Raw genomic sequence first — 24,976 nt, 5'->3', positions numbered from 1 at the left:
GGCCTCAGGATCTTGTCACGGTATCTCTGCATTCAAATTGCCATTTATAAAATGCTATTGTGTTCATTGTCTATAGTTTATGCCTGTCCATACCATAACCCCACCAACACCATGTGTCACTCTGTTCACAACGTTAACATCAGCAACCCACTCGCTCGTATGATGCCATACACGTGGTCTGCACTTGTGAGGCTGTTTGGACGTACTGCCAAATTCTCCATAACAACGGAGGTGGCTTACGTTAATTTAATGTTAATTTCTCTATCTGGCAACAGCTCTGGTGTACATTCCTGCAGTCAGCATGCCAATTGCACACTCCCTCAAAAGTTGAGACATCTGTGGTGTTGTGTGACAAAACTGCACATTTTAGAGTGGTCTTTTATTGTCCCCAGCACCAGGTGCACCTGTGTAATGTTAATGCTGTTTAATCAGCTTCTTTATATGCCACACCTGTCAGGTGGATGGATTATCTCTGCAAATGAGAAATGCTCACTAATGGGATGTAAACCAAACATTTTAGGGAAATACTCTTTGTGAATATTGAACATTTCTGTTATCTTTTATTTCAGCTCATGAAACTTGAGACCAACACTTGACATGTTGCTTTTATATTTTTGTTCAGTGTAAAAGGTTTAGCTTCACTGTCCAAATAAATATGTAAGGGAGTGTAGTGTATGTGCAATTTTGTGATAATTTTGTCACTTTTGGATTCTAGGTTTGTTATCTTGTTTGGGGAATTGATCCGCATGAGTTCCTTGTCTCTGCATGGATTATTGTTTAGTATGTAAGACTTGGCCTGGGCTTGTTGGGTAACAGCTTGTTATGTAAAAACAATGTCAATATCTTGTGTCCTCTTTTTCCATGGTTTCATCATTTATTTGAAGCTTTAAAAAAAATGCCTCAAAATAAATGCAGTGACTGTATTTTCTGGTAGTGTAACTCTAAATCAAAAGAGTACTTCCATTAATTGTGTCCGTTTTTAGGTTTGGAGAGATCGGATGTTTTTTTCAAAAGATACATTGTGAAACATTTTTGGTCACGCCCTTTTTTATATGAAAATAAACTGAAATCTCGGGTTTCGAAGTCTCACGGGAGGGACTACATTACGCAGATAGGTCTGACGCAGGCTATGACAAGCGAATGACGCTTTGCGCATGCTCATGGAGATCTACGGAGCTAGATGGGGGGGGTAAAAGTGCAAAAGACAAAGGACTAAACAACCCAGGAAAAGAAGCTAAACGATTAATTTCACCAGGATTATGACATGCCTACTACAGTAGTATCGCATAAAGAGAAAGGTATGTGGCAACAGAAACATCTACGAAATATGAAAGGTTTCACATGCATGTTTACGCTATCAAGAGTGGCGTGTACAGCTAGCTGCTCATAGTATAATCTAGTCGTTGCACTGGATTTTAGCTAGAGCGATTCATTTATCATGTAGATTTTAAACATATTTCGTTCATCCGTAAATATCACTTGTGTCACATAATAGTGAAGAATGCCTAGACTCTTGCGCCTGTTGTCAAGCTATATCAGTTTAGTGTGATGTTGCCTATTCCACAAGCCTGCTTCTCTTATTGAGTCAGCTTCTAGTATAAATGTTAACCCTCTTGTTCCTTCCTTCTGACCACTGCTGACAGAACGCTTTAGAAAAACACCTGGTAATTCCTATCTTTTTCTTTCAGCATGACAAACACTTGATTTGGGTGGTGACAACTTTATTTAACATGCATTTCTGCCTCTCGTCTTCCTACCTCAGTTGTATTCCTAAGGAGTCCTGTCTGTCTACACATCACTGAGCCTCATGTATCAAGTCCCTCATCTTTTCCACTGGAACTGACTCCTCATGGTGGAACCGTGGTACTCTTTGGGTTCTCTAGAAATGGAAAGAACTAGTAAACTTTAGTCTGACAGTTGAGGTGCAAAAAAAAAAAAAAAATCACGAGGACAGACGTCAGAATGGAGGAAGTTGAAAAAAGAGATGCATGCTCTTGCTTCTCTGCCTAGTATTTGTTTAGCTATAGATGTGACCTTGGGGGTTCGTAATCTTTTTACTCTGGCGTAGCTGCATAAATGTTCACACCCTCCTTTTTGCTCTCATAATTAAATCTGGACCTTACTCCACACTTGGAACATTTTTGTTTTCCAGCAGTTTTTTAAAATTTTCTACCAGTCAGCACTTTTGAAACAGCAGGCTAGCTGAAGTGGCCTGGCCCACCTCAGTGTCACCCAGTAACCCACCTCCCCCTTCCCTTGCCACATGCACGCCCCTCCAGCAGCTGAGCGGTTGCCATGGCGATGGTAGTTGTGTCAGCGTAGCGACAGGGTGACAGTGATGGGGAGTACTCCATTTTCTGGTAAGGGGAGGGGGGGAGGAGGGCTGCAGGACCTGGGCTGTATGCCATGGAAGCTAAGCAAACAGAAAGGGATGGTGGGGGGTGAGGTGGGGGGAGGGGGGGAGGAGAGGTCGAACCTGAGAGAACATGATATCTCGACCCCTCCGGCCCCGCCTCCAACCCCCATCTACCACGAGAAGCAACGGCGGGAGCTGTGTGCTCTGCATGCGCTCAATAACGTCTTCCAGGACGGGGCGGCTTTCAGCAGGGATACACTCCAGGACATCTACCAGAGGTGAGCGGTTAAGGTTGTGTCTTCTAGGGCAGTGTTTCCCAACTCGTCCTTGAGTACCCCCCAACTGAACACATTTTTGTTGTAACCCCAGACAAACTCACCTGAATCAACTCATTGAGGGTGTTGTGATTTGTTGACGAATTGAATCCGGTGTGCTTGTCCGGGGCTGCAACATAAATGTGTGCTTCTGGGGGTACTCGAGGACTGGAGTTAGGAAACACTGCTCTAGGGGAGGGATTTATCTTCTCCATTCTCTCTCACTCATATTCCTCTTTCTTTCTCCCCCCTCTGCATCTCTCTCCCTTTTTTACACTCTTTCTTTCTCGTTTATTCTGTCCTCACTATCTCGTCCCTCTCTCCACAGACTCTCTCCCGGCACTCTGGTAACCCCCCACAAGAAGAGCGTGCTGGGAAATGGGAACTATGATGTGAATGTCATTATGGCCGCCCTGCAGACCCGAGGGTTCGAGGCTGTCTGGTGGGATAAAAGAAGGTACACCTCTGTTCTTATTAAAGCTATATGGTCTACCCTATCTAGTTATTTAACATTTTTGTTTATTTTTTATTTACCAGTCTCCCTCTTTGGAGGACAAAAGTAACTTACATTTTTGTTTTTGTTTAGACAGCTTTTTTGTAACATACATTTGACAAATATTTTAAATACATTTTAGAATCTTTCTAATAGCTTAGTATTCACATATTGTAAGTTAAAGATGAATATTCAAGTTTCAACGTCCAACAAAATGCTTAGTTGCAGGGTCCTTCTGGACAATGCAACAACAATAAGAAATAATAAAAGATAAGAAGATGAACATAAAGTAAATGGCTCAGTAGAATATAAACTTTTTAGCGTAAGTATAACATCCATCAAACATCAAAGGCACAATTTTATAGTGCGGTATTTGCACATATCAGAGAAGGGGGGGATAAGGGGTCAAATGTTTAACTTGTGCAGTAATAGTAAATAAGAGTCTGGTAGCAGCAATTGTGGGGAGTGAGTGCATGTGTGCCAAGGTGCGGAGAGTCGGTGCAGGTGTCCAGTTCAAGTGTTCAGCAGTCTGATGGCTTGTAGATGCCCTGTTCGTATCAGACTTCATGCTCAGATACCGTCGGCCCGTCGGTAAGGGAGCTGAACTGTGGTCAATGAACAGCGTTCTCTTTTTTTATAAAACAATTTGTTTGGCCTTTTTTCTCCCCAATTTCGTGGTATCCAATTGGTAGTAGTTACAGCCTTGTCTCATCACTGCAACTCCCGTACGGACTCGGGAGAGGCGAAGGTTGAGAACCATGCGTCCTCCGAAACACAACCCAACTAAGCCGCACTGCTTTTTGACACAATGCACATCCAACCCGGAAGCCAGCTGCACCAATGTGTCGGAAGAAACACCATACCTCTGGCGACCTGGTCAGCGTGCACTGCGCCCGGCCCGCCACAGGAGTTGCTAGTGCGCGATGAGACAAGTACAAGCTGGCCAAACCCTCCCTAACCCGGACGACGCTGGGCCAATTGTGCGTCGCCCCATGGACCTCACGGACGCGGCCGGCTGCGACAGAGCCTGGGCTCAAACCCAGAATCTCTGGTGGCACAGCTAGCACTGCGATGCAGTGCCTTAGACCACTGCGCCACCCGGGAGGCAATGAACAGCATTCTCACATAGGTGTTCCTCTTGTCCAGATGTGTTGGAGTCAAGTGAATAGCGATGGAAATGGCATCTTGAGTGGATCTGTTGGAGCGGTAAGCAAATTAGAGTGGGTCCAGTGTGTCTGACATGCTGGCCTTGATGTGGGCCGTGACCAGCCTCTCGAAGCACTTCATGATAATGGGTGAGGGTGACGCGGCGGTAGTCATTTGGGCACCTTGGTTTTCTTGGGCACTGGGACGATGGTTGTCTCCTTGAGGCATGTGGGGACTACAGCTTGGGAAATGGACAGGTTGAAGATGTCCGAGAAGACACCCGCCAGCTGGTCAGCGCACACTCTGAGGATGCGGCCAGGGAAGCCATCTGGGCAGGCGGCTTTGTGAGTATTCACTCTTTTGAGAGTTTCCTCACGTTCGCCTCGGAGCATGGAAGCACCTGGTGGTCGTCTGGAGCAACGAGAGCCTTCCTAGATTTCTCGGTATTGTCTGCCTTGCAGCGAGCACACAATATCTTCAGCTGGGAGGGAGGCTTCAGTGGTCACCACACAGCTGGATTTTCCTTTGTAGTGTGTGATAGCCTGAAGTCCTTATCACAAGGCGTCGCGAGTCTGAATTGTCAAACATCGATTCAAGTTTGAGTTTGTAATGTCTTTTCGCGTCCCTAATGGATTTGTGGCGCTTGTACCCACTTGCTTGTATGTGTTGCGCGTCATTGATTCTTCTGGGTTTGTTCTGCTGAGATTGAATGCAGTACGGGCTCTCAGAATGGTATGGATTTCTCCTTCATCCAGGGTTTTTGGTTGGGATATGTCCGGATTGTTATTGTGGATACAACGTCAACACATTTCCCAATGAAGCCTGTGAATGACAATGTATATTCCTCAATGTTGATGGATGAATCCTGAGTGGATGAATCTTGAACAAATTCCAATCAGTATCCTCAAAACATCATTGAGTCTTCCTCTGTCCAGCACCTCACTATTGTGTCTTGAGTTGCTGCTTGTATGGGGGAGTAGAAACAGAGACATGAAGTGGGGGCGGGGGAGTGCTTTGTACACTCATGATCCAGTACTTTGTTTCCTCTTTGTAGGATACATGTTGGTGATACTTTTGAATAATTTGTTTTAAACTTGCTTGGTCAAAATCTCCCGCGACATTAAATACTGCTTCCAGGTGAGCGAATTCTTGCTAGCTAATGTTCCTGTGCAGTTCACTGAGTGCCGCCTTGATGTTTGCTTGTAGAAGTATGTACACAGCTGGGATAATAAAACACGTGAATTCCCTCTACATATAGGGGTGTTATTTTACCATCAGAAACTCCAGGTGGGGTGAGCAGGAGCTCAAGATGTTTTCAACTTTGTTACACCAGGAATTGTTGATGAGGATAGCATACACCGCCTGATTGAATAGCAGAGTCGGGTGAACTGTCCGTAAGCCATGTCTCTGTAAAAGTAAAGATTCCCTGATTTTCCTCTTGCTGTAGTCAACAATATAATAAGACTATTGTACACTGCTCAAAAAAATAAAGGGAACACTAAAATAATACATCCTAGATCTGAATGAATGAAATATTCTTATTAAATACTTTTTTCTTTACATAGTTGAATGTGCTGACAACAAAATCACACAAATTGTCAATGGAAATCAAATGTATCAACCCATGGAGGTCTGGATTTGGAGTCCCACTCAAAATTAAAGTGGAAAACCACACTACAGGCTGATCCAAGTTTGATGTAATGTCCTTAACAAGTCAAAATGAGGCTCAGTAGTGTGTGTGTGGTGCCTCCACGTGCCTGTATGACCTCCCTACAATGCCTGGGCATGCTCCTGATGAGGTGGCGGATGGTCTCCTGAGGGATCTCCTCCCAGACCTGGACTAAAGCATCCGCCAACTCCTGGAAAGTCTGTGGTGCAGCGTGGCGTTGGTGGATGGAGCGAGACATGATGTCCCAGATGTGCTCAATTGGATTCAGGTCTGGGGAACGGACGGGCCAGTCCATAGCATCAATGCCTTCCTCTTTCAGGAACTGCTGACACACTCCAGCCACATGAGGTCTAGCATTGTCTTGCATTAGGAGGAACCCAGGGCCAACCGCACCAGCATATGGTCTCACAAGGGGTCTGAGGATCTCATCTCTGTCCCTAATGGCCGTCAGGCTATCTCTGGCGAGCACATGGAGGGCTGTGCTGCCCCCCAAAGAAATGCCACCCCACACCATGACTGACCCACCGCCAAACCGGTCATGCTGGAGGATGTTGCAGGCAGCAGAACGTTCTCCACGGCGTCTCCAGACTCTGTCATGTCTGTCACATGTGCTCAGTGTGAATCTGCTTTCATCTGTGAAGAGCACAGGGCGCCAGTGGCGAATTTGCCAATCTTGGTGTTCTCTGGCAAATGCCAAACGTCCTGCACGGTGTTGGGCTGTAAGCACAAGCCCCACCTGTGGACGTCGGGCCCTCATACCACCCTCATGGGGTCTGTTTCTGACCGTTTGAGCAGACACATGCACATTTGTGGCCTGCTGGAGGTCATTTTGTAGATCTCTGGCAGTGCTCCTCCTGCTCCTCCTTGCACAAAGGCGGAGGTAGCGGTCCTGCTGCTGGGTTGTTGCCCTCCTACGGCCTCCTCCACGTCTCCTGATGTACTGGCCTGTCTCCTGGTAGCGCCTCCATGCTCTGGACACTACGCTGACAGACACAGCAAACCTTCTTGCCACAGCTCGCATTGATGTTCCATCCTGGATAAGCTGCACTACCTGAGCCACTTGTGTGGGTTGTAGACTCCATCTCATGCTACCACTAGAGTGAAAGCACCGCCAGCATTCAAAAGTGACCAAAACATCAGCATAGGAACTGAGAAGTGGTCTGTGGTCACCACCTGCAGAACCACTCCTTAATTGGGGGTGTCTTGCTAATTGCCTATAATTTCCACCTGTTGTCTATTACATTTGCACAACAGCATGTGAAATGTATTGTCAATCAGTGTTGCTTCCTAAGTGGACAGTTTGATTTCACAGAAGTGTGATTGACTTGGAGTAAAATTGTGTTGTTTAAGTGTTCCCTTTATTTTTTTGAGCAGTGTATTATCAGCAAATCTTCAATTGAAGCCTTTCTCGGAGTACATTTTTCCATTGATTGGACATGAGAAAATAAACTTTGAACTCAGAGCAAGGCTTCAATTGCAGATTTGCTGATAATATGATAGTCTTATTATATTGTTGACTATAGATTTCCATATCTCCCAACAATGCTATTTGTAGGGTTAATAACAGAATACATTAGTAATTCTCTCTTCGCAGCAAATCTTCAGAGATGGTTGTATGCCCCTTATATATATATATATATATATATATATATATATAACATTCTGTTGGTGGTAATTTTAAATTGAAAAATGCAAAGAGTTTTCATGCATTTTTATCCAAAGTAATGCATTTGGCCCATGCAGGAAAATCAAAATCCACAACACTGGTGTTGCAAACAACATTCAACCCACTGAGCCATTGGAACCACAGTGCAATGCTTGTTCATACTCTCCATCTTGTTTACTGCTCTCCGGTTTGGTGCATGTGCTGTTGTCAGCAACTATTTCAGTCAGCTCAGCCCTGCTCAATTTAGGTAACTTCAATCCCTGGCTGTACACCAGCAATAGAGGAAAGATGAAGGCTTATTTCCATATCCTCTTCATTGTGAATCCCTGTAGAGCGCAAGGTAATAAAACAAGGAATAGGCTACTCATGATTACCCAAACAGATTCTGAAAATCAAAACAAGTTGAGCTATTTTTTTACATTCAGCATCACTCCGTCACGGGAAATGTTTGTTTTCTTTCTAGGTTGAGCATAGGGACAGGGTAAGGCGGCTCAACTTCGTTTTGAGGCTACTAGCCAATGAAACTGAGACTTGATACGTTTACCAAGCTCAGACTCCATATCATAAAATAAGTTACCGAAATCTTCAGTAATTTTGCCATAAATGTTCTGTTAATTACCAATCTATCGTAACTTTGGTAATTTCCTTCAGTGTCATTCTATTTTTTCATTCCTTGCTGCTGCTCGAATCTTCCCTCGTCTCACTTCCATGGCTGCTCTCTCAAGAACCTCAAGGGGGGGCTAGACCCCTGCTTGTTTTATGTTTTGTATACACAAGGCATGATGTATACACTCAGGGAATGAGTTCATGCATATATACGATGCATAAAACTGATAATGTAATGATCATTTGTATGGGGTATGGTGGCCATAGACTCAATTTACACCTAGTCAAACATTTTGACTATATTAGCCCACACAGCTACAAGGATGCACTTTCATGCCAGGTTTAGGACCTCATATTGTAGCTTATAGAGACCCTAATGTGTAAAATGATCTACTTTGATTTATACTTTGGTTTATATACAAACATCATGAAACCTATAACACAAATGTATTTGACTTTGTTAAAATCCTGTTTTTTGGGGGACCTAACTTTTTGGGACCTTTTCTCTCTTCCTAAATATTTGGTCACATGATTCATTTTGTGTATGGTTTCGTAGAAACAAGGGGTGGATCAACTAACCCCTTGGCTCAACTTACCCCACTATGACCTACAGACATCATCATGGATTTTACAACATTCAAGTAGCTACTGAAAATCCACTCCTGCAAGACCAATGGACTGCGTGATTGACTTGTGTATTGTATTCATGCAGGGATGTGGGCAGTATAGCTCTGTCCAACGTAACAGGCTTCATCCTGAACGTCCCGTCCAATCTGCGATGGGGTCCACTGCGCCTGCCACTCAAACGGCAGCACTGGATAGGGGTGCGGGAGGTGGACGGAGTCTATTACAACCTCGACTCCAAACTACGCAGCCCACACACCATCGGAAACCCTGATGAGCTCAGGTACAGCGTGTGTGGGTGTGTCATCCCAATTATGTTGTCCTGACCATTGGATTAAGCCCATCATAATTTGCATTGCTCATTTTACATAGTGCATTCAAACCCCTTCCCTTTTCCCACATTTTGTTACATTACAACCTCATTCTAAAATATGTGTATATATGTGTATCACTCTACACACAATACCCCATCATGACAAAGCGAAAACCGGTTTAGAAATGTATGAAAATGTTCAAACTGATACCTAATTTGAATAAGTATTCAGACCCTTTGCTATGAGACTCAAAATTGAGCTCAGGTGCATCCTGTTAACATTGATCATCCTTGAGATGTTTCTACAACTTGATTGGAGACCACCTGTGGTAAATTCAATTGATTGGACATGATTTGGAAAGCCACACACCTGTCTATATAAGGTCCCACAGTTGACGGTGCATGTCAGAGAAAAAAAAACAAGCCATAAGATTGACGGAATTGTCTGTAGAGGTCCGAGACAAGATTGTGTTGAGGCACAGATCTGGAGAAAAAAACTTAGTTAGTTCCAAAAAAACTTAGGTTGGAGTCATTAAAATTAGTTTCAACCACTCCACACATTTCTTGTTAAACTATAGTTTTGGCAAGTCGGTTAGAACATCTACTTTGCATGACACAAGTAATTTTTCCAACAATTTTTTACAGGCAGATTGTTTCACTTATAATTCACCGTATCACAATTCCAGTGGGTCAGAAGTTTACATACACTAAGTGCCTTTAAACAGTTTGGAAAATTCCAGAACAGAAGCTTCTGATAGTCTAATTGACATCATTTGAGTCAATTGGATGTGTACCTGTGGATGTATTTCAAAGCCTAGCTTCAAACTCAGTGCCTCTTGCTTGACATCATGGGAAAATCAAAAGAAATCAGCCAAGACCTCTAGAAAAAAAAATTATGGTCCTCCCCAAGTCTGGTTCATCCTTGGGAGCAATTTCCAAACGCCTGAAGGTACCACGTTGATCTGTACAAACAATAGTACGCAAGTATAAACACCATGGGACCACACAGTCGTCATTCCGCTCAGGAAGGAGACGCATTCTGTCTCCTAGAGATGAAAGTACTTTGGTGCAAAAAGTGCAAATCAATCCCAGAACAACAGCAAAGGACCTTGTGAAGATGCTGGATGACACGGGTACAAAAGTACAGTGCCTTGCGAAAGTATTCGGCCCCCTTGAACTTTGCGACCTTTTGCCACATTTCAGGCTTCAAACATAAAGATATAAAACTGTATTTTTTTGTGAAGAATCAACAACAAGTGGGACACAATCATGAAGTGGAACGACATTTATTGGATATTTCAAACTTTTTTAACAAATCAAAAACTGAAAAATTGGGCATGCAAAATTATTTATCCCCCTTAAGTTAATACTTTGTAGCGCCACCTTTTGCTGCGATTACAGCTGTAAGTCGCTTGGGGTATGTCTCTATCAGTTTTGCACATCGAGAGACTGAATTTTTCCCATTCCTCCTTGCAAAACAGCTTGAGCTCAGTGAGGTTGGATGGAGAGCATTTGTGAACAGCAGTTTTCAGTTCTTTCCACAGATTCTCGATTGGATTCAGGTCTGGACTTTGACTTTGCCATTCTAACACCTGGATATGTTTATTTTTGAACCATTCCATTGTAGATTTTGCTTTATGTTTTGGATCATTGTCTTGTTGGAAGACAAATCTCCATCCCAGTATCAGGTCTTTTGCAGACTCCATCAGGTTTTCTTCCAGAATGGTCATGTATTTGGCTCCATCCATCTTCCCATCAATTTTAACAATCTTCCCTGTCCCTGCTGAAGAAAAGCAGGCCCAAACCATGATGCTGCCACCACCATGTTTGACAGTGGGGATGGTGTGTTCAGCTGTGTTGCTTTTACGCCAAACATAACGTTTTGCATTGTTGCCAAAAAGTTCAATTTTGGTTTCATCTGACCAGAGCACCTTCTTCCACATGTTTGGTGTGTCTCGCAGGTGGCTTGTGGCAAACTTTAAACAACACTTTTTATGGATATCTTTAAGAAATGGCTTTCTTCTTGCCACTCTTCCATAAAGGCCAGATTTGTGCAATATACGACTGATTGTTGTCCTATGGACAGAGTCTCCCACCTCAGCTGTAGATCTCTGCAGTTCATCCAGAGTGATCATGGGCCTCTTGGCTGCATCTCTGATCAGTCTTCTCCTTGTATGAGCTGAAAGTTTAGAGGGACGGCCAGGTCTTGGTAGATTTGCAGTGGTCTGATACTCCTTCCATTTCAATATTATCGCTTGCACAGTGCTCCTTGGGATGTTTAAAGCGTGGGAAATATTTTTGTATCCAAATCTGGCTGTAAACTTCTTCACAACAGTATCTCGGACCTGCCTGGTGTGTTCCTTGTTCTTCATGATGCTCTCTGCGCTTTTAACGGACCTCTGAGACTATCACAGTGCAGGTGCATTTATACGGAGACTTGATTACACACAGGTGGATTGTATTTATCATCATTAGTCATTTAGGTCAACATTGGATCATTCAGAGATCCTCACTGAACTTCTGGAGAGAGTTTGCTGCACTGAAAGTAAAGGGGCTGAATAATTTTGCACGCCCAATTTTTCAGTTTTTGATTTGTTAAAAAAGTTTGAAATATCCAATAAATGTCGTTCCACTTCATGATTGTGTCCCACTTGTTGATTCTTGACAAAAAAAATAGTTTTATATCTTTATGTTTGAAGCCTGAAATGTGGCAAAAGGTCGCAAAGTTCAAGGGGGCCGAATACTTTCGCAAGGCACTGTATCTATATCCACAGTAAAACGAGTCCTATATCGACATAACCTGAAAGGCCGCTCAACAAAGAAGAAGCCACTGCTCCAAAACCAACATAAAAAAGCCAGACTATGGTTTGCAACTGCACATGGGGACAAAGATTGTACTTTTTGGAGAAATGTCCTCTGGTCTGATGAAACAAAAATAGAGCTGTTGGGCCATAATGACCATCGTTATGTTTGGAGAAAAGGGGGGAGCCTTGCAAGCTGAAGAACACCATCCCAACCGTGAAGCACGGGGGAAGCAGCATCATGTTGTGGGGGTGCTTTGCTGTAGGAGCGACTGGTGCACTAAACAAAATAGATGGCATCATGAGGAAAGAAAATTATGTAGATATATTGAAGCAACATCTCAAGACATCAGTCAGGAAGTTAAAGCTTGGTCGCAAATGGGTCTTCCAAATGGACAATGACCCCAAGCATGCTTCCAAAGTTGTGGCAAAATGGCTAAGGGACAACAAAGTCAAGGTATTCGAGTGGGCATCACAAAGCCCTGACCTCAATCCTATAGACAATTTGTGGGCAGAACTGAAAAAGCGTGTGCGAGCAAGGAGGCCTACAAACCTGACTCAGTTACACCAGCTCTGTCAGGAGGAATGGACCAAAATTCACACAACTTATTGTGGGAAGCTTGTGAAAGGCTACCCAAAACGTTTGACCCAAGTTAAACAATTTAAAGGCAATGCTACCAAATACTAATTGAGTGTATGTGAACTTCTGACCCACTGGGAATGGGATGAAATAAAAGCTGGAACCATTCTCGTTACTATTATTCTGACATTTCATATTATTAAAATAAAGTGGTGATCCTAACTGACCTAAGACAGGGAATTTTTTCTAGGATTAAATGTCAGGAATTGTGAAAAACTGAGTTTAAATGTATTTGGCTAAGGTGTATGTAACTTCTGACTTCAACTGTGTGTGTGTATTTTAAATGCCTCTTTCTCCCCAATTTCGTGATAGTTTACAGTCTTGTCCCTTCGGTGAAGGTCGAGAGCCGAAACACAACCCATCCAAGCCGCACTGCTTCTTGACACACTGCCCGCTTAACCCGGAGGCCAACCGCACCAAGGTGTCGGAGGAAACACCGTACAACTGGCGACCCTGTCAGTGTGCACCGCGCCCGGCCCACCACAGGAGTCACTAGTGTGCTGTTGGACAAGAACAACCCTGCCGGCCAAACCCTCACCTAACTCCGACAAAGCTGGACCTATTGTGCGCCGACCCATGGGTCTCCCGGTCACGGCCGGCTGTGACAGAGCCTTGACTCAAACCAGGATCTCTAGTGGCACATTTAGCACTCCGATGCAGTGCCTTAGACCACTGCGCCACTTGGGAGGCCCGGCCTCAATCATTCTTAACTGGAAGAAGTGTGGATCCACCAAGACTTCCTAAAGCTGGCCGCTCGTCCAAACTGAGAAATTGTGGGAGAAACGCCTTGGTTAGGGAGGTGATCAAGAACCCGATGGTCACTCTGACAGAGCTCTAGAGTTCCTCTGTGCATATGGGAGAAACTGCCGGTCGGACAACCATCTCTGCAGCACTCCACCAATCAGGCCTTTATGGTAGAGTGGCCAGACAGAAGCCACTCCTAAGTAAAAGGCACATGACAGCCCGCTTGGAGTCTGCCAAAAGGCAGCTAAAGGAATCTCAGACCATGAGAAACAAGATTCTCTGGTCTGATGAAACCAAGATTAAACTCTTTGGCATGAATGCCAAGTGTCACGTCTGGAAGAAGCCTGGCACCATCTCTACGATGAAGCATGGTGGCAGCATCATGCTGTGGGAATGTTTTTCTGCGGCAGGGACTGGGAGACTAGTCAGGATCAAGGGAACGATGAACGGAGCAAAATACAGAGAGATTCTTGATGAAAACCTGCTCCAGAGCGCCCAGGACCTCAGTCTGGGGCAAAGGTTCACCTTCCAACAGGACAACAACCCTAAGCACACAGCCAAGACAACGCAGGATTGTCTTCGGGACAAGTGTCTGAATGTCCTTGAGTGGCCCAGCCAGAGCCCGGCCTTGAACCCGCTCAAACATCTCTGGAGAGACCTGGATGGGCAGTGACGCTCCCGATCCAACCTGACAGAGCTTGAGAGGATCTGCAGAGAAGAATGGTAGAAACTTCAAAATACAGGTGTGCCAGGCTTGTAGCGTCATACCCAAGAAGACTCGAGTCTGTAATCGCTGCCAATGGTGCTTCAACAAAGTACTGAATAAAGGGTCTGAATACTTATGGAAATGTAATATTTGTTATTTATTTTTAATAGAGTTGCAAAATAATCTAAACCTGTTTTTGCTTTGTTATTATGGGATATTGTGTTTATATTGAGGGGAGAAAAACATTTAATTGATTTTAGAATAAGGTTGTAACAAAATAGTCAAGGGGTCTGAATATTTTCTGAATGCACTGTGTATTGTGGAGCATCCAAAGTAACAAGTTATATTTATGTATCCACTAGATGATGCCTCATAGTAATACATGAGAGGTTCATTGAGTCTCATTCCCTTTGCTAAATAATAGATCATTCCACGGCCGCCATCCACAATGGTGATCGATCTTTGTCTAACGCATAATGAATAACAAGCTGATATCTTTATTCTTCTGTTCTTTTAATTCCATCCACACAACAGGAAGTTCCTGCGTCACCAGCTGAGAGGGAAAAACTGTGAGCTCTTATTGGTGGTGTCTGAGGAGGTGGAGGTCCACCAAACATGGAGGTCAGATGGCTGTTGATTAAATGTGCCTGCCAACCTTTTCTCTACCGGATTAGACTTTTCCCAGTTGCTGCTCAGGATAACAGGCGTGGTCCAAGCAGGGTATAGATTGAAAAGCAGGTGGGGTTGTGCTCAGCCAATCACACAGATGCGCACTGGCCGGATGTACTTTTTCTGCTTCCTCACCCATTGCTGGACTCTGGCTGAAACCTGAAGTGATGAAGGAAATGGACGCATACAGGGAGGTCACGAAGAATTCACACTACACAACACTTAGATTTATGAACATACTGTTTGGGATTCTGTGTTTATATATTGATTATTTTTCAATGTTTATTTTTTGTTGTATATTACTGTTTCCAAGTATGGGAGGCGTGTGACTGTGTAATCTCTCGCTCTCTCCCTCCCCCCCTCCTGTTTACCCCTGTACTGTATATTCACTGATGTGTCTTTATGTTTCTCTCTTTTTCTTTGTATCTCTATTTGTCCTTCTCTGCTCTACTACGACTGTACATCTCTTCTTTACCTCAGTGTCTTCCTCTGTCACCACTCACAATTAGTTTTTTCCACTCGGCCAAAACTAAATCCCCCCCCCCCCCAGTGTATGCCAGTGTATGCCAGTGTATGCCAGTGTATGCAGCTGTTTTATCCTCTCAGTTACTGCTGAGGCCATCTGTCTGTTAGTAGAAATCCTTGCTAGTTCCTGTCTTCAAACTAGAATTCTAAGCTAAGGTTGTGTTAGGCCCAGGTATTGACAAATGGCTGGATACTGTAACAAGGTAGAGCCAGGAGGGTTTCAATGTGATCTGATTAGGAAAATCCACCATCTGCAAGTCACAGCCCAGGGGGAGTTATTTTCTGTTTTGTAGTAAAGAAAAACTCCTGAGCAATTGACCATGGCTAAATAGTTATTTGCAAAAATCCACCTGCCAAATATACAGAATTGTGGAATCAGTAGAAATTGTTATTATACCCAAGGTTTAGAATTGTTCACTGAAAATGCACTGTTAGATTTTGATCCATCTGTAGATGCCATGGCTGAAATGTCCAGAATGCTGAGTGAGTTGTGAGAAGTGGAGTAAGAGGGGAAAAGGTTGACAGTTGAGCGAATAATAGAAAGAGAAAGTGATCCATGTGTAGAAGGAAAAAGTGAAAGAACGACATGAGTCCAGCCAGACCATGTTAGTTTTGAAATCAGCCATTTGAGGAATTTGTGTTGGTTGATGGGTCTTTATCATCACAACAACATATTGTGTATTATTGAAGACTTGATCATAGCTTTAATGTGTTTACAGAGGAAGCAGGCATTATTCTCTACCTAAAGAGGGGTTGTTGAATTTTGCTCCTCATTGGCTCAAGCCCAACACTTTTCCTATTCATCTGAGCATCCAATCGCTGGTTAAACTGATAATTTAATAATTTGCGACTATCACTAATCATGAGACAAATCAATGAGGTTGTTGGACTGAGGCTTCCCCTAGGGGAATTCATGTTGGGCAACCAAACTCACAGGTAGAAAATCCCCTCACTACTTTAAACCAGGGTATTTGGGGGGGGAGAAACTGTGGTGACAGAGGATTTTGTTTTTGCCATGACAATCCCACCCACCTTCTCCCCTCTATTGAAGGGTCCTGGTTGTGTTATTTTCTCTTGTTTTTCACAAAAAATAAAATGCTTGTAATGGCACTTTATGTACACTCCTTAGTGAGGATGTGGCTTAATTTCTTGAGTGAAATTGCTGTTGGAATTTGGATGGAGAATCGAGCACATTTATAAGAAATGGGCCAAGAGTTGGCTACTTTATTTTCCTGCTACTGCTTGTGTGTCATCTGCGTGCGCGGACCCATGTTCCAGCGTTAGCTCCAGGCTCGAGCTGACAGCGTTGCTTTGGCGCTGTGGAACGAAGAGCGCGCCTAGGACGAGCTTTTGGAAGCACGGGGACGCGCCAAGCAGTGCAGATGTGTCGCAGATTTGAGAAGTCACTGTACATACGGAAATATCTGGTACAAGGAAGTGGAAGGGAGAAATTCAGCTCCAACTTAAACGAAAACAATGCTCAGTTTGTAGAGGGAGGGTTGGGGGAGGAGAAAACAGCAGTTTTTGAAACGCGACGCGTAGAGACTTGTCATTGCCTGTATACAGTTACTTTATAGCGGAGAGCTAAACTAACATCAGTTATTCTCGTTTGTACTGGATCAATCTATTTCAAAGAGCAGGCAGAACGTTCTGTGCTGGACCAATGGAGCTGTCAGCGATTGGTGAACAAGTGTTTGCTGTGGAATCAATAATCAAGAAAAGAGTTAGAAAGGTAAGGTATTCATATTGGAAATAAAATGCATGTAACATAATTGCATAATGACAAGTACGCAATTGGGAGAATATCCATTCTAGGGTAGACTAGATACAATAAGGAACACAGCCTGCTATATTGAAAAGCACTTACCAGTAGCCTATTCATATCCAGTATCCACTGAATATAAACGTATAAGGGGGCGTGAGTGGGGGGAGTGTATCTCTTTAACATAAAGTGGAGCGTGTTGCCATTGCGTTACAGTATAGTCAGGGTGCCAGCGGTCTATCCTAAGATAATGTGAAACAGAATAATCATATCGGAACCGAAACCTTGCCTTCAGTCCTGTACGTTGCCAGAATAATAGCCCGCGGGTTATACAGTTACGCTATTGTGGATTTGTGAAGAGCTACGCAGTTTCGCGGAGGAAATTAGAAATACAGGTTTGTGGGTTATTAGGGCGCAAAACGCGGCCCCATTTTGACGCGCTTCAATAGACGTGAATTAATGTATGCTACTAAATCCTTGTAAGTGTTAGGTCTTTTAATATCGTATTTCGCACTGCATTAAAAGTGAACTCGATACCGTAAGTGCATGAGTCATTGTCGGTGCAGGCGCGCATCAACCGTTATTATGGCCATGCAGTCCCGTTACATAGGGGAAAACGTTGCATGCTGTCTAATATTGTTGTATTTGAATAATCTGGCCTACCCGCACATTTTATGTAATATTCTTTGTGTGTGTGGGGGGTTCTTGTGAGGATCTTGTGAGGATCCCAATTCTCTCCATTCACCAGTGCGCTCATGTGCGGTAACGTCATGATATCTAGGAGCTGTCAAAGTCGAGAAGCTATATGATAACGTCATCTGGAATGAGTTCCCGGTATTGACATGATGACATAGTTTAGATGAGAAGACATACATTTCCTGGATTTTCAAAGGTTATTATAGGATACCTATCTCTGTGCTTGGAGGGGAGACTGTAAGCATAGCAACATCACAATCAACATCCTCCCCCACACACTCTCTACTCTCTCCCATACTGGTGCTTGTCTCCAACTTTGTGTCACAGGGAAACGTGGAATATCTGTTGAAGTGGAAGGGATGGCCACCCAAGTGAGTAGTATCACTATGATATCATCATATCCAGTAATTTAAGACAATGAGTCATGCAGAGTATTATTGGATGGATGAGTAACCACGGCGATATCTATCTGTACAGATACAGTACATGGGAACCAGAGGAGCACATCTTGGACCAGCGTCTGGTGCAGACCTATGATGAGAAGTAAGTCCAAGAGACCCTGCATGCTATAGAGCGCATTACGTAGAGGCCTTACCTAGCTAACAAATATCATAGTACTGATAACTGCACTGTAGTAGTACACAGTACTATCATAGTAAACTATACCTGTTTGTACTGACTGATCTTACCATTCCACCAGAGAGCAGAAGGACAGAGCCCTGGGGTACCGGAAGAGAGGACCCAAAGCTAAAAGGCTTCTACTACAGGTGGGATGGGTGCATGTTATATATAACTTCTCTGTCTGATTAGACTAGGGTTGCAAAGGAAGGGTATATTACTGGAAACTTTAGAAGTTTTAGATTACATCAAATCCTTGAAAGATATCAAACAAAAGACATCTAGTGGCCTGTTTGGGAACTTCAGATAGGGCCAGAGATTATTACAAACACCTGTGACTATCACATGTAAAATATATGAATCATTGAATAAGATGATTTTTATCTAAAGAATAGTTGTGAAAAAAGTAAATAGTTGGAAGAGTTGCATAGTTAATTTAAAATAATGCCATTGTTGATAGTTTTTCATTAATTGGGCTATTTTCTCTTGAACCATATTGTCTATCTACTAGAAATGAATGGACATTTAAAAATAAAAAAAATCATACTGTATATGAATACATTTTTGTACAGTTATTCTAGTATAAATTACCAAAGTTATGTAGATTGCCATAGATTTTCTGTTAATTACCAAAATTACTGGAGATTCCGTTAACTTTGCAATCTTAGATGAGACAGCGTAATAGGTTGGCATACTAAGTAAAGGGGAAATGATCTTGGAGAAACACAACTGCTGTATAAGACATCTTTATTATTCCCCCCTCTGTAGAATACTATTTACAACATGGATCTCCGGAGCGCCCATAAGGCCCTAGAGAAACCTCCAGCTCGCCTACGTCTTTCCCTGACTCGCTCACTGGAGTCTGAGGCAGAGGACCCAACCTATGGGGCCTGTAGACGGAGCCTGCACCCCCGCCTGGCCCATCGCAAGAACAAACCCAGAAGATCACAGTTCATGTGCCTGGCCTCTCCCCCTGGCCCCCCTAACCCCACAAAGGTCCCCACACATGATGATTGGGGAAGGAGAGAAGAGGAAGATGACATGGAGGAAGAGGAGGAAACTCGACAGGAGCAGTCGGAGCGAGAGACAGAGATATGCAGTGGCATTCTGAATGGTAAGCGTGTTAGTCAGCCTATTCATCAAATGGGCCTAATTTTAAACCAGGACATTACTGTGTGTGTGTCAACTTGTTAGTCGGCCTATTCACCAAATGGGCCTAATTTTAAACCAGGACATTACTGTGTGTGTGTGTGTCAACTTGTTAGTCGGTACAGTACAGGAGGCCCCCTGGGCAGACAACCAGGAACATAAGTTCTGCCATCCCATCCAGGGCTGGCAACTGGCACAGCAAACAGACAAGTAGTGGCAAGGGAGAGGGTTGACTTAATGGGGTTTAATGTATGGCGCAGAACAATACATGCCAAACTTCCTGGTACAACACAGATAGTTTATGCATAGCCTACAGGCAATGTACTCAAATCAAATGTTATTGGTCACATACACATGATTAGCAGATGTTATTGCGAGTGTAGCGAAATGCTTGTGCTTCTAGTTCCGACAGTGCAGCAATATCTAACAAGTAATATCTAACAAATACCTTATACACACAAATCTAAGTAAGGAATGGAATAAGAATATATAAATATATGGATGAGCAATGTCAGTGTGGCATAGGCAAAGATGCAATAGATTGCCTGTATATACTGTATTGTAGACTATGTACAGTGCTCTTATCAATCTCGGTCAGTTACTTCAGACTTGATGCAATCATAGCAATCTTACCCTCTTCCTTTCTCTTTCTCTCTCTTCCCTTCCCTCTCACCCCCTCTCCTCCCCCACCCCACCCCCTTTCTCTCCTCCTCCCTCACCTCCTTTCTCCCTCTCCTCCTCCCTCACCTCCTTTCTCCCTCTCCTCCTTCAGGGCAGGATAGGGCAGAGGACTGGAGTTCTGTGATTGGCTCAGACGAAGTGACCGCGTCAGAGCGGTCTGCTGTTTGGAGCCCAGTGATTGGCCCAGGGGAGGTGACCGTGACTGATGTCACCATAAACTCTCTCACAGTGACTTTCAAAGAAGCCCTGGCAGCCAAAGGCTTCTTCAGAGGCTGGGGCTTAGAGTTCTGAAACACACAGCTGCACAAACAGACAAAACCTGGTCGGGGAACAGAATGAGAGAGATGGAAAGTGTGGCTCTTGAGTTATCTTTACACTCTGTTTGGACTGTGTGACCGCTTGTTCTCCTCATCCCTTTACCCTTCCCTTTCTGGCTGTGTGATTGACCTCTGTCCACACTAACTTCCTATTTCATTCAATAGGCATACTGTAGTGTACAGTATATACTGACTACATTGAGATGGGCATACACTCCTACGTTGAGCTATACACAGTATACTGTATACCATATCCTTCTATACAAAACAGTTATTTTTCTGGACTGTTATTAGATAAACATGTGGCTTAGTAGAGTCTTGTGGTGATTTAGAAATCCTCTGCAAGATGGCTTTATCAGCCTGCATGCCTTTCTCCTGTCCTCTCTCTGGGTACATACTGATACTCAAGACATTTTGGTGACCCACTAAAGACCTGCGCAACACATCCAGTGTAAACTAACCTTAAAAGTGGAACCAAAAACCTATATAAAAAAACAGACTTAGGAACAGTCTGTTCTTTTCTGAATTGCACTGTATTTACGTCATGATGTTGATGTGTCATCTTTGTGGAATCTTCCTTGTCGCCTCCCATTGGTCAGTGCCTGTTTATCCCACTCCCAAGCCTAGACTGATGGGTCTTGTTACCGATGTTCCCTAAAAAAAATGTTCGGCACTGAGCAAATGTCAGGTCTGCTGAGCACAAACTTGAACATTGTGAAAATTCTGTGCAACTTCTGGCGCGCACTGAGGCTGTATCCGCTTTAAGTTACAGTTATAATAGTGGCCAAGTAGGCAACTGTGGCTATTTGATCGTAATGTAGGCTTACCAGAGTTTCCTACCATGAAGGAAAATGCATCCCATAACATTTTAACAAATAGCTGTTCTATCATTCAACCTACAGTAGCAACCAATGTGTGGTGTTCAATGTTGGCCTACATTCCACTTTGGAAAAAAGCATGTAGGGATTGAAATGAACCTGTTTATCCTTCAGACAAGGAGGTGAATGAAAATGTTGTTTGATGCAAGAAACCGCTTTAGAAAATAACATTCATTATTATTCCCATACCATTATTACAGAGAAAAAGGACAATTATGCTACCCTCTGCCTATTGGCTACTTAGCTTATTCAAGCCTTTCTCAATATATAACACTGCCCCCCGAGTGGTACAGCGGTCGAATGCACTGCATCTCAGGGCTTGAGGCGTCACTACAGACACCCTGGTTTGAATCCAGGCTGTATCACAACCGGTGGTGATTGAGAGTCCCATAGAGCGGTGCACAATTGGCCCAGCGTCGTCCGGGTTTGACCGGTGTAGGCCGTCATAAGAATGAGTTCTTAACTGACTTGCCTAGTTAAATAAAGGATATATATATATATATATATATATATATATATAATATATATATTATAATAATTAAGAAATAAATTGTCTAGAAATGCACGCGTTGTAGGAAGCAACCACTCCACCATTGCTGATGAGAAATTCGCTTTAACTAGGCTAATAACTCACTTACTAGCAAAGAACATGAACAAATGTACACACGTGGCTACATGCAGCTCTTGCGCTTGTTTTGAGATCAAACCATCTACTCCGGAACACTCATGCCGTAAACACAGTCCTTGGCACAGATCCATTTGGCAATTGTCTATTTGCATATAGGGATACTGCAGCTCTGATTTGTTATGGCGCACTGGTCTGTGTAGATTAGAGTATGGGCCTGAGTCGTGCCTGTCAATGCAATATAAACCTACTCCAATGCGCGCTGCCTACAATCAACTATTTTACACAGTTTTGTTTCGTTGAAAGGGGCTAATATTGCGTTGATTTGATCACAATTCACACAGTAGAAGGAACCGTTGATAGTGTTAACCAAAGGGGAAAACTAGAAAGTTGAGTGAAATTCAATCTCGTGCTTCTCTGTGCAGGCTGATATTTCTTCTGTGCAGCAGTCCCAGTTGAGCACGCAGTTTAGAGTGATAATTGCTCGTGACTCAGTAAAATGATCTCCGTCTGCGACCACAATGCAGCGAGGAATTATGGAAGTGCCTGATGTTATTGTTTCTGTAGAGCTTTTACGGCTTGTACAAGCACGCACCCACCTTCACAACGCAACACTAGCAGCCCCGTTTTTGGATGTTTATTCATCTTATCCTTTGGGCTTGAAGTGAGAATGCTTCTTACACCTTAATTCCAGGGAGAGGAGAGACAGACAGAAGGGTATTGTGTATTACTAGTCGTTATTTTTATATATCAAGCTGACAATTAATTCAATGTATTTATTCTTTAAAGGAGAAACCTTGTGCATTAGTAAATACAGAGGAACTGAAATGTTTTTATACTCTGTAGTTCTGATGACTAAACTATGTGCTGACGCTGTAGCCATGACAAGGCTCTTATTTTATATTATTGCCAAATGTGGTTTGTTGCTTCTTCTGCTGCTTAAGTATTCACTGCTGAGCAAGGAACTGTTGCACTTTATTATGTATGGCTCGTCTAATCAGAAAAGTGATGTAATAAATCTACAAAAACCATCATCTATATTCTCCGTCAATGTCTGAGATTATTCGTATTGTACTCCAAATAAATGTATTTTAATTGTTAATGTGTGATTGATTTTGTATTATACTGAATAAATGTATAAACAAATAAATAAACTCATTAGTCCCTAATCTATGAATTTTACACGCCCTAATAGGGCCACACAATGGGGAGCCAGGCCTGGCAAATCAAAATGAGTTTTTCCCCACAAAATGGCTTTACTACAGAAATAAATACTTCCCAGCAGGTGAAGAAGCTGGATGTGGAGGTCCTGGGCTGGCGTGGTTACACATGGTCTGCGGTTGGATGTACTGCAAAATTCTCTAAAACAACAAAGGCGGTTTATGTTAGGGAAATGAACATTCAATTACCTGGCAACACCTCTGCTGGGCATTCCGGCGTGCCAATTGCACGCTCCCTCAACTTGAGACATCTGTGGCATTGTATTGGGACAACTGCACATTTTAGTGGCCTATTATTGTCCGCAGCACAAGGTGTCATGATCATGCTGTTTAATCAGCTTTTTGGTATGCCACACCTGTTAGGTGGATGGATTATCTTGACAAAGGGGAAAATGCTCACAAGGAAGTAAACACATTTCTGATCTTATTTCAGCTCATGGGACCAGCGCTGTACATGTTGCATTTATATTTTTGTTCAGTGTATTATTGGCTATAATGGGCGAGATAGATGTGTTATCTGTCCAACCAATTTCACCATGTGATGGAAATGTAGCTAGTGAAATAAAAGCCATTTCAACATACAGCTATTTTTCCAATGGTACAAACATACTTTATTGTACAATTAAATTGGCAAAAAAAAGGACCAAAATAACTTAAATAAGAAATTAATGAAAATGGAGCAACAGTTATTTATTTTTTGCTTCCTCTCATCAAGCACCAAAGTATTTTAACAGAAAAGTGGTCAAAGATTCCATTTGAACACTAAACACAGTCTTAATTCCAGTTTCTTTAGGCAGAAAAAAAGCAAAACAAAAGTTGTTCAGTTGCCATGGTTTGTACAGTGATTCAGTATGTATACAAGTGTACATTTCATCAAAATGGCATGATATACTCAAACAGCCCCAAAGAGGGCTATGAATGACCGCAGTGTCATTTTACATCACCATTATATCTTCAATACAAAAAAAGTTTAATCTATTAATTCCTGTAGCTTCAAGTTTTATTTTCAAAAAATAAAATTAAATAATATCTATATATAAAATACAAGCTTTCCTTGTTTTTTTTATAAAATAAGTCTCAAGATATATTGCCACTTGTTTTTCCCCCTCCCCCAAATCTCTACCTTTAGAGAAAAATAAGTGAACTTGTGAAATCTTGTGTAATTCTTTAATATGAGGCAAAATGAATTCATTTTCTGACCACAGTAATGAGCCTTCTCACGTTTTGTGCATGTGTTCATGTGAATGTGTTGGTGTTCACAGCAATCAAGATGTTATGTTGCAATATCCCCAGTTAAAAAAAAATATATATACACAAAGGCTCATTGGTGCTCATGACCTACACCCCATACTGTACCTTTCAGAAATCAATACTTTTACATAGTTTGGGAGACCAGGTTGCTAGGAAACCAAATCGAGAAAATCAGCAGTAGAAAAAGAGTCTCTGCTCATCATAGGTCTGAAAGTCTGTACAGCGCAAATGTGATTTTCATTTTATTACAAACAGTATTTTATTAAGTCCAGTTTTTGTACAGTAATAACATTAAATTAAACCCAACGTTCAGGGCAAAAGAAGAGGGGCTTGTGACTAGGATGAGAGGGGAAGAAGAGGGGCTTGTGACTAGGATGAGAGGGGAAGGGTAGCATCGTTGACAAAAGTTCCTAGGAAAGCCCGCCACACCTTCCCCATATCCCCTTCAAGTTTCAGTTCATGAGGGTATATACACACTACATGGAGCCATCCATCAATCCTCCAAAT

The 24,976-nt window shown here is 42.9% G+C and overlaps 3 protein-coding genes across 8 annotated transcripts in view; 2 read left to right on the top strand and 1 right to left on the bottom strand.

Moving 5' to 3' along the window:
- Positions 1-1,138: 1,138 nt before the first annotated feature.
- Positions 1,139-16,382, top strand: LOC149974384 (josephin-1-like). 2 transcript variants are annotated; one of them, XM_090212184.1, is made up of 6 exons: positions 1,151-1,298; positions 1,644-1,664; positions 1,763-2,634; positions 2,999-3,127; positions 8,963-9,157; positions 14,613-16,382. In XM_090212184.1, the coding sequence occupies exons 3-6, from the start codon at positions 2,339-2,341 to the stop codon at positions 14,713-14,715; spliced, it is 723 nt and encodes a 240-aa protein (XP_090068310.1). In that variant the 5' UTR covers positions 1,151-1,298; positions 1,644-1,664; positions 1,763-2,338; the 3' UTR covers positions 14,716-16,382. The 2 variants fall into 2 exon arrangements, with proteins under 2 accessions (XP_090068309.1, XP_090068310.1); XM_090212183.1 differs by lacking the exon at positions 1,644-1,664 and having other exon boundaries at positions 1,139-1,298.
- A 136-nt stretch (positions 16,383-16,518) lies between these two features.
- LOC110499099 (chromobox protein homolog 7) lies at positions 16,519-23,152 on the top strand. 2 transcript variants are annotated; one of them, XM_021575996.3, is made up of 6 exons: positions 16,519-17,004; positions 18,058-18,101; positions 18,208-18,273; positions 18,431-18,497; positions 19,117-19,462; positions 20,270-23,152. In XM_021575996.3, the coding sequence occupies exons 1-6, from the start codon at positions 16,936-16,938 to the stop codon at positions 20,467-20,469; spliced, it is 792 nt and encodes a 263-aa protein (XP_021431671.1). In that variant the 5' UTR covers positions 16,519-16,935; the 3' UTR covers positions 20,470-23,152. The 2 variants fall into 2 exon arrangements, with proteins under 2 accessions (XP_021431671.1, XP_090068308.1); XM_090212182.1 differs by lacking the exon at positions 16,519-17,004 and adding an exon at positions 17,208-17,429.
- Positions 23,153-23,805: 653 nt separating this feature from the next.
- LOC149974383 (histone acetyltransferase p300-like) overlaps positions 23,806-24,976 on the bottom strand; it is a 52,384-nt gene continuing 51,213 nt past the window's right edge. For all 4 annotated transcript variants that reach the window (XM_090212178.1, XM_090212179.1, XM_090212180.1 and 1 more), the window contains exon 29: positions 23,806-24,976. This exon is cut by the window's right edge and continues 4,364 nt beyond it. The gene's annotated coding sequence lies outside the window, so the exon portion shown is untranslated.

This window comes from Oncorhynchus mykiss, chromosome 20 (genome assembly GCF_057628025.1).
Source record: "Oncorhynchus mykiss isolate SJ-2025 chromosome 20, ASM5762802v1, whole genome shotgun sequence".
In the NCBI taxonomy this organism is placed as follows: Eukaryota; Metazoa; Chordata; class Actinopteri; order Salmoniformes; family Salmonidae; genus Oncorhynchus; species Oncorhynchus mykiss.
Note: the sequence above shows the minus strand (reverse complement) of the source record. Positions and strands in the feature narration are given on the sequence as shown.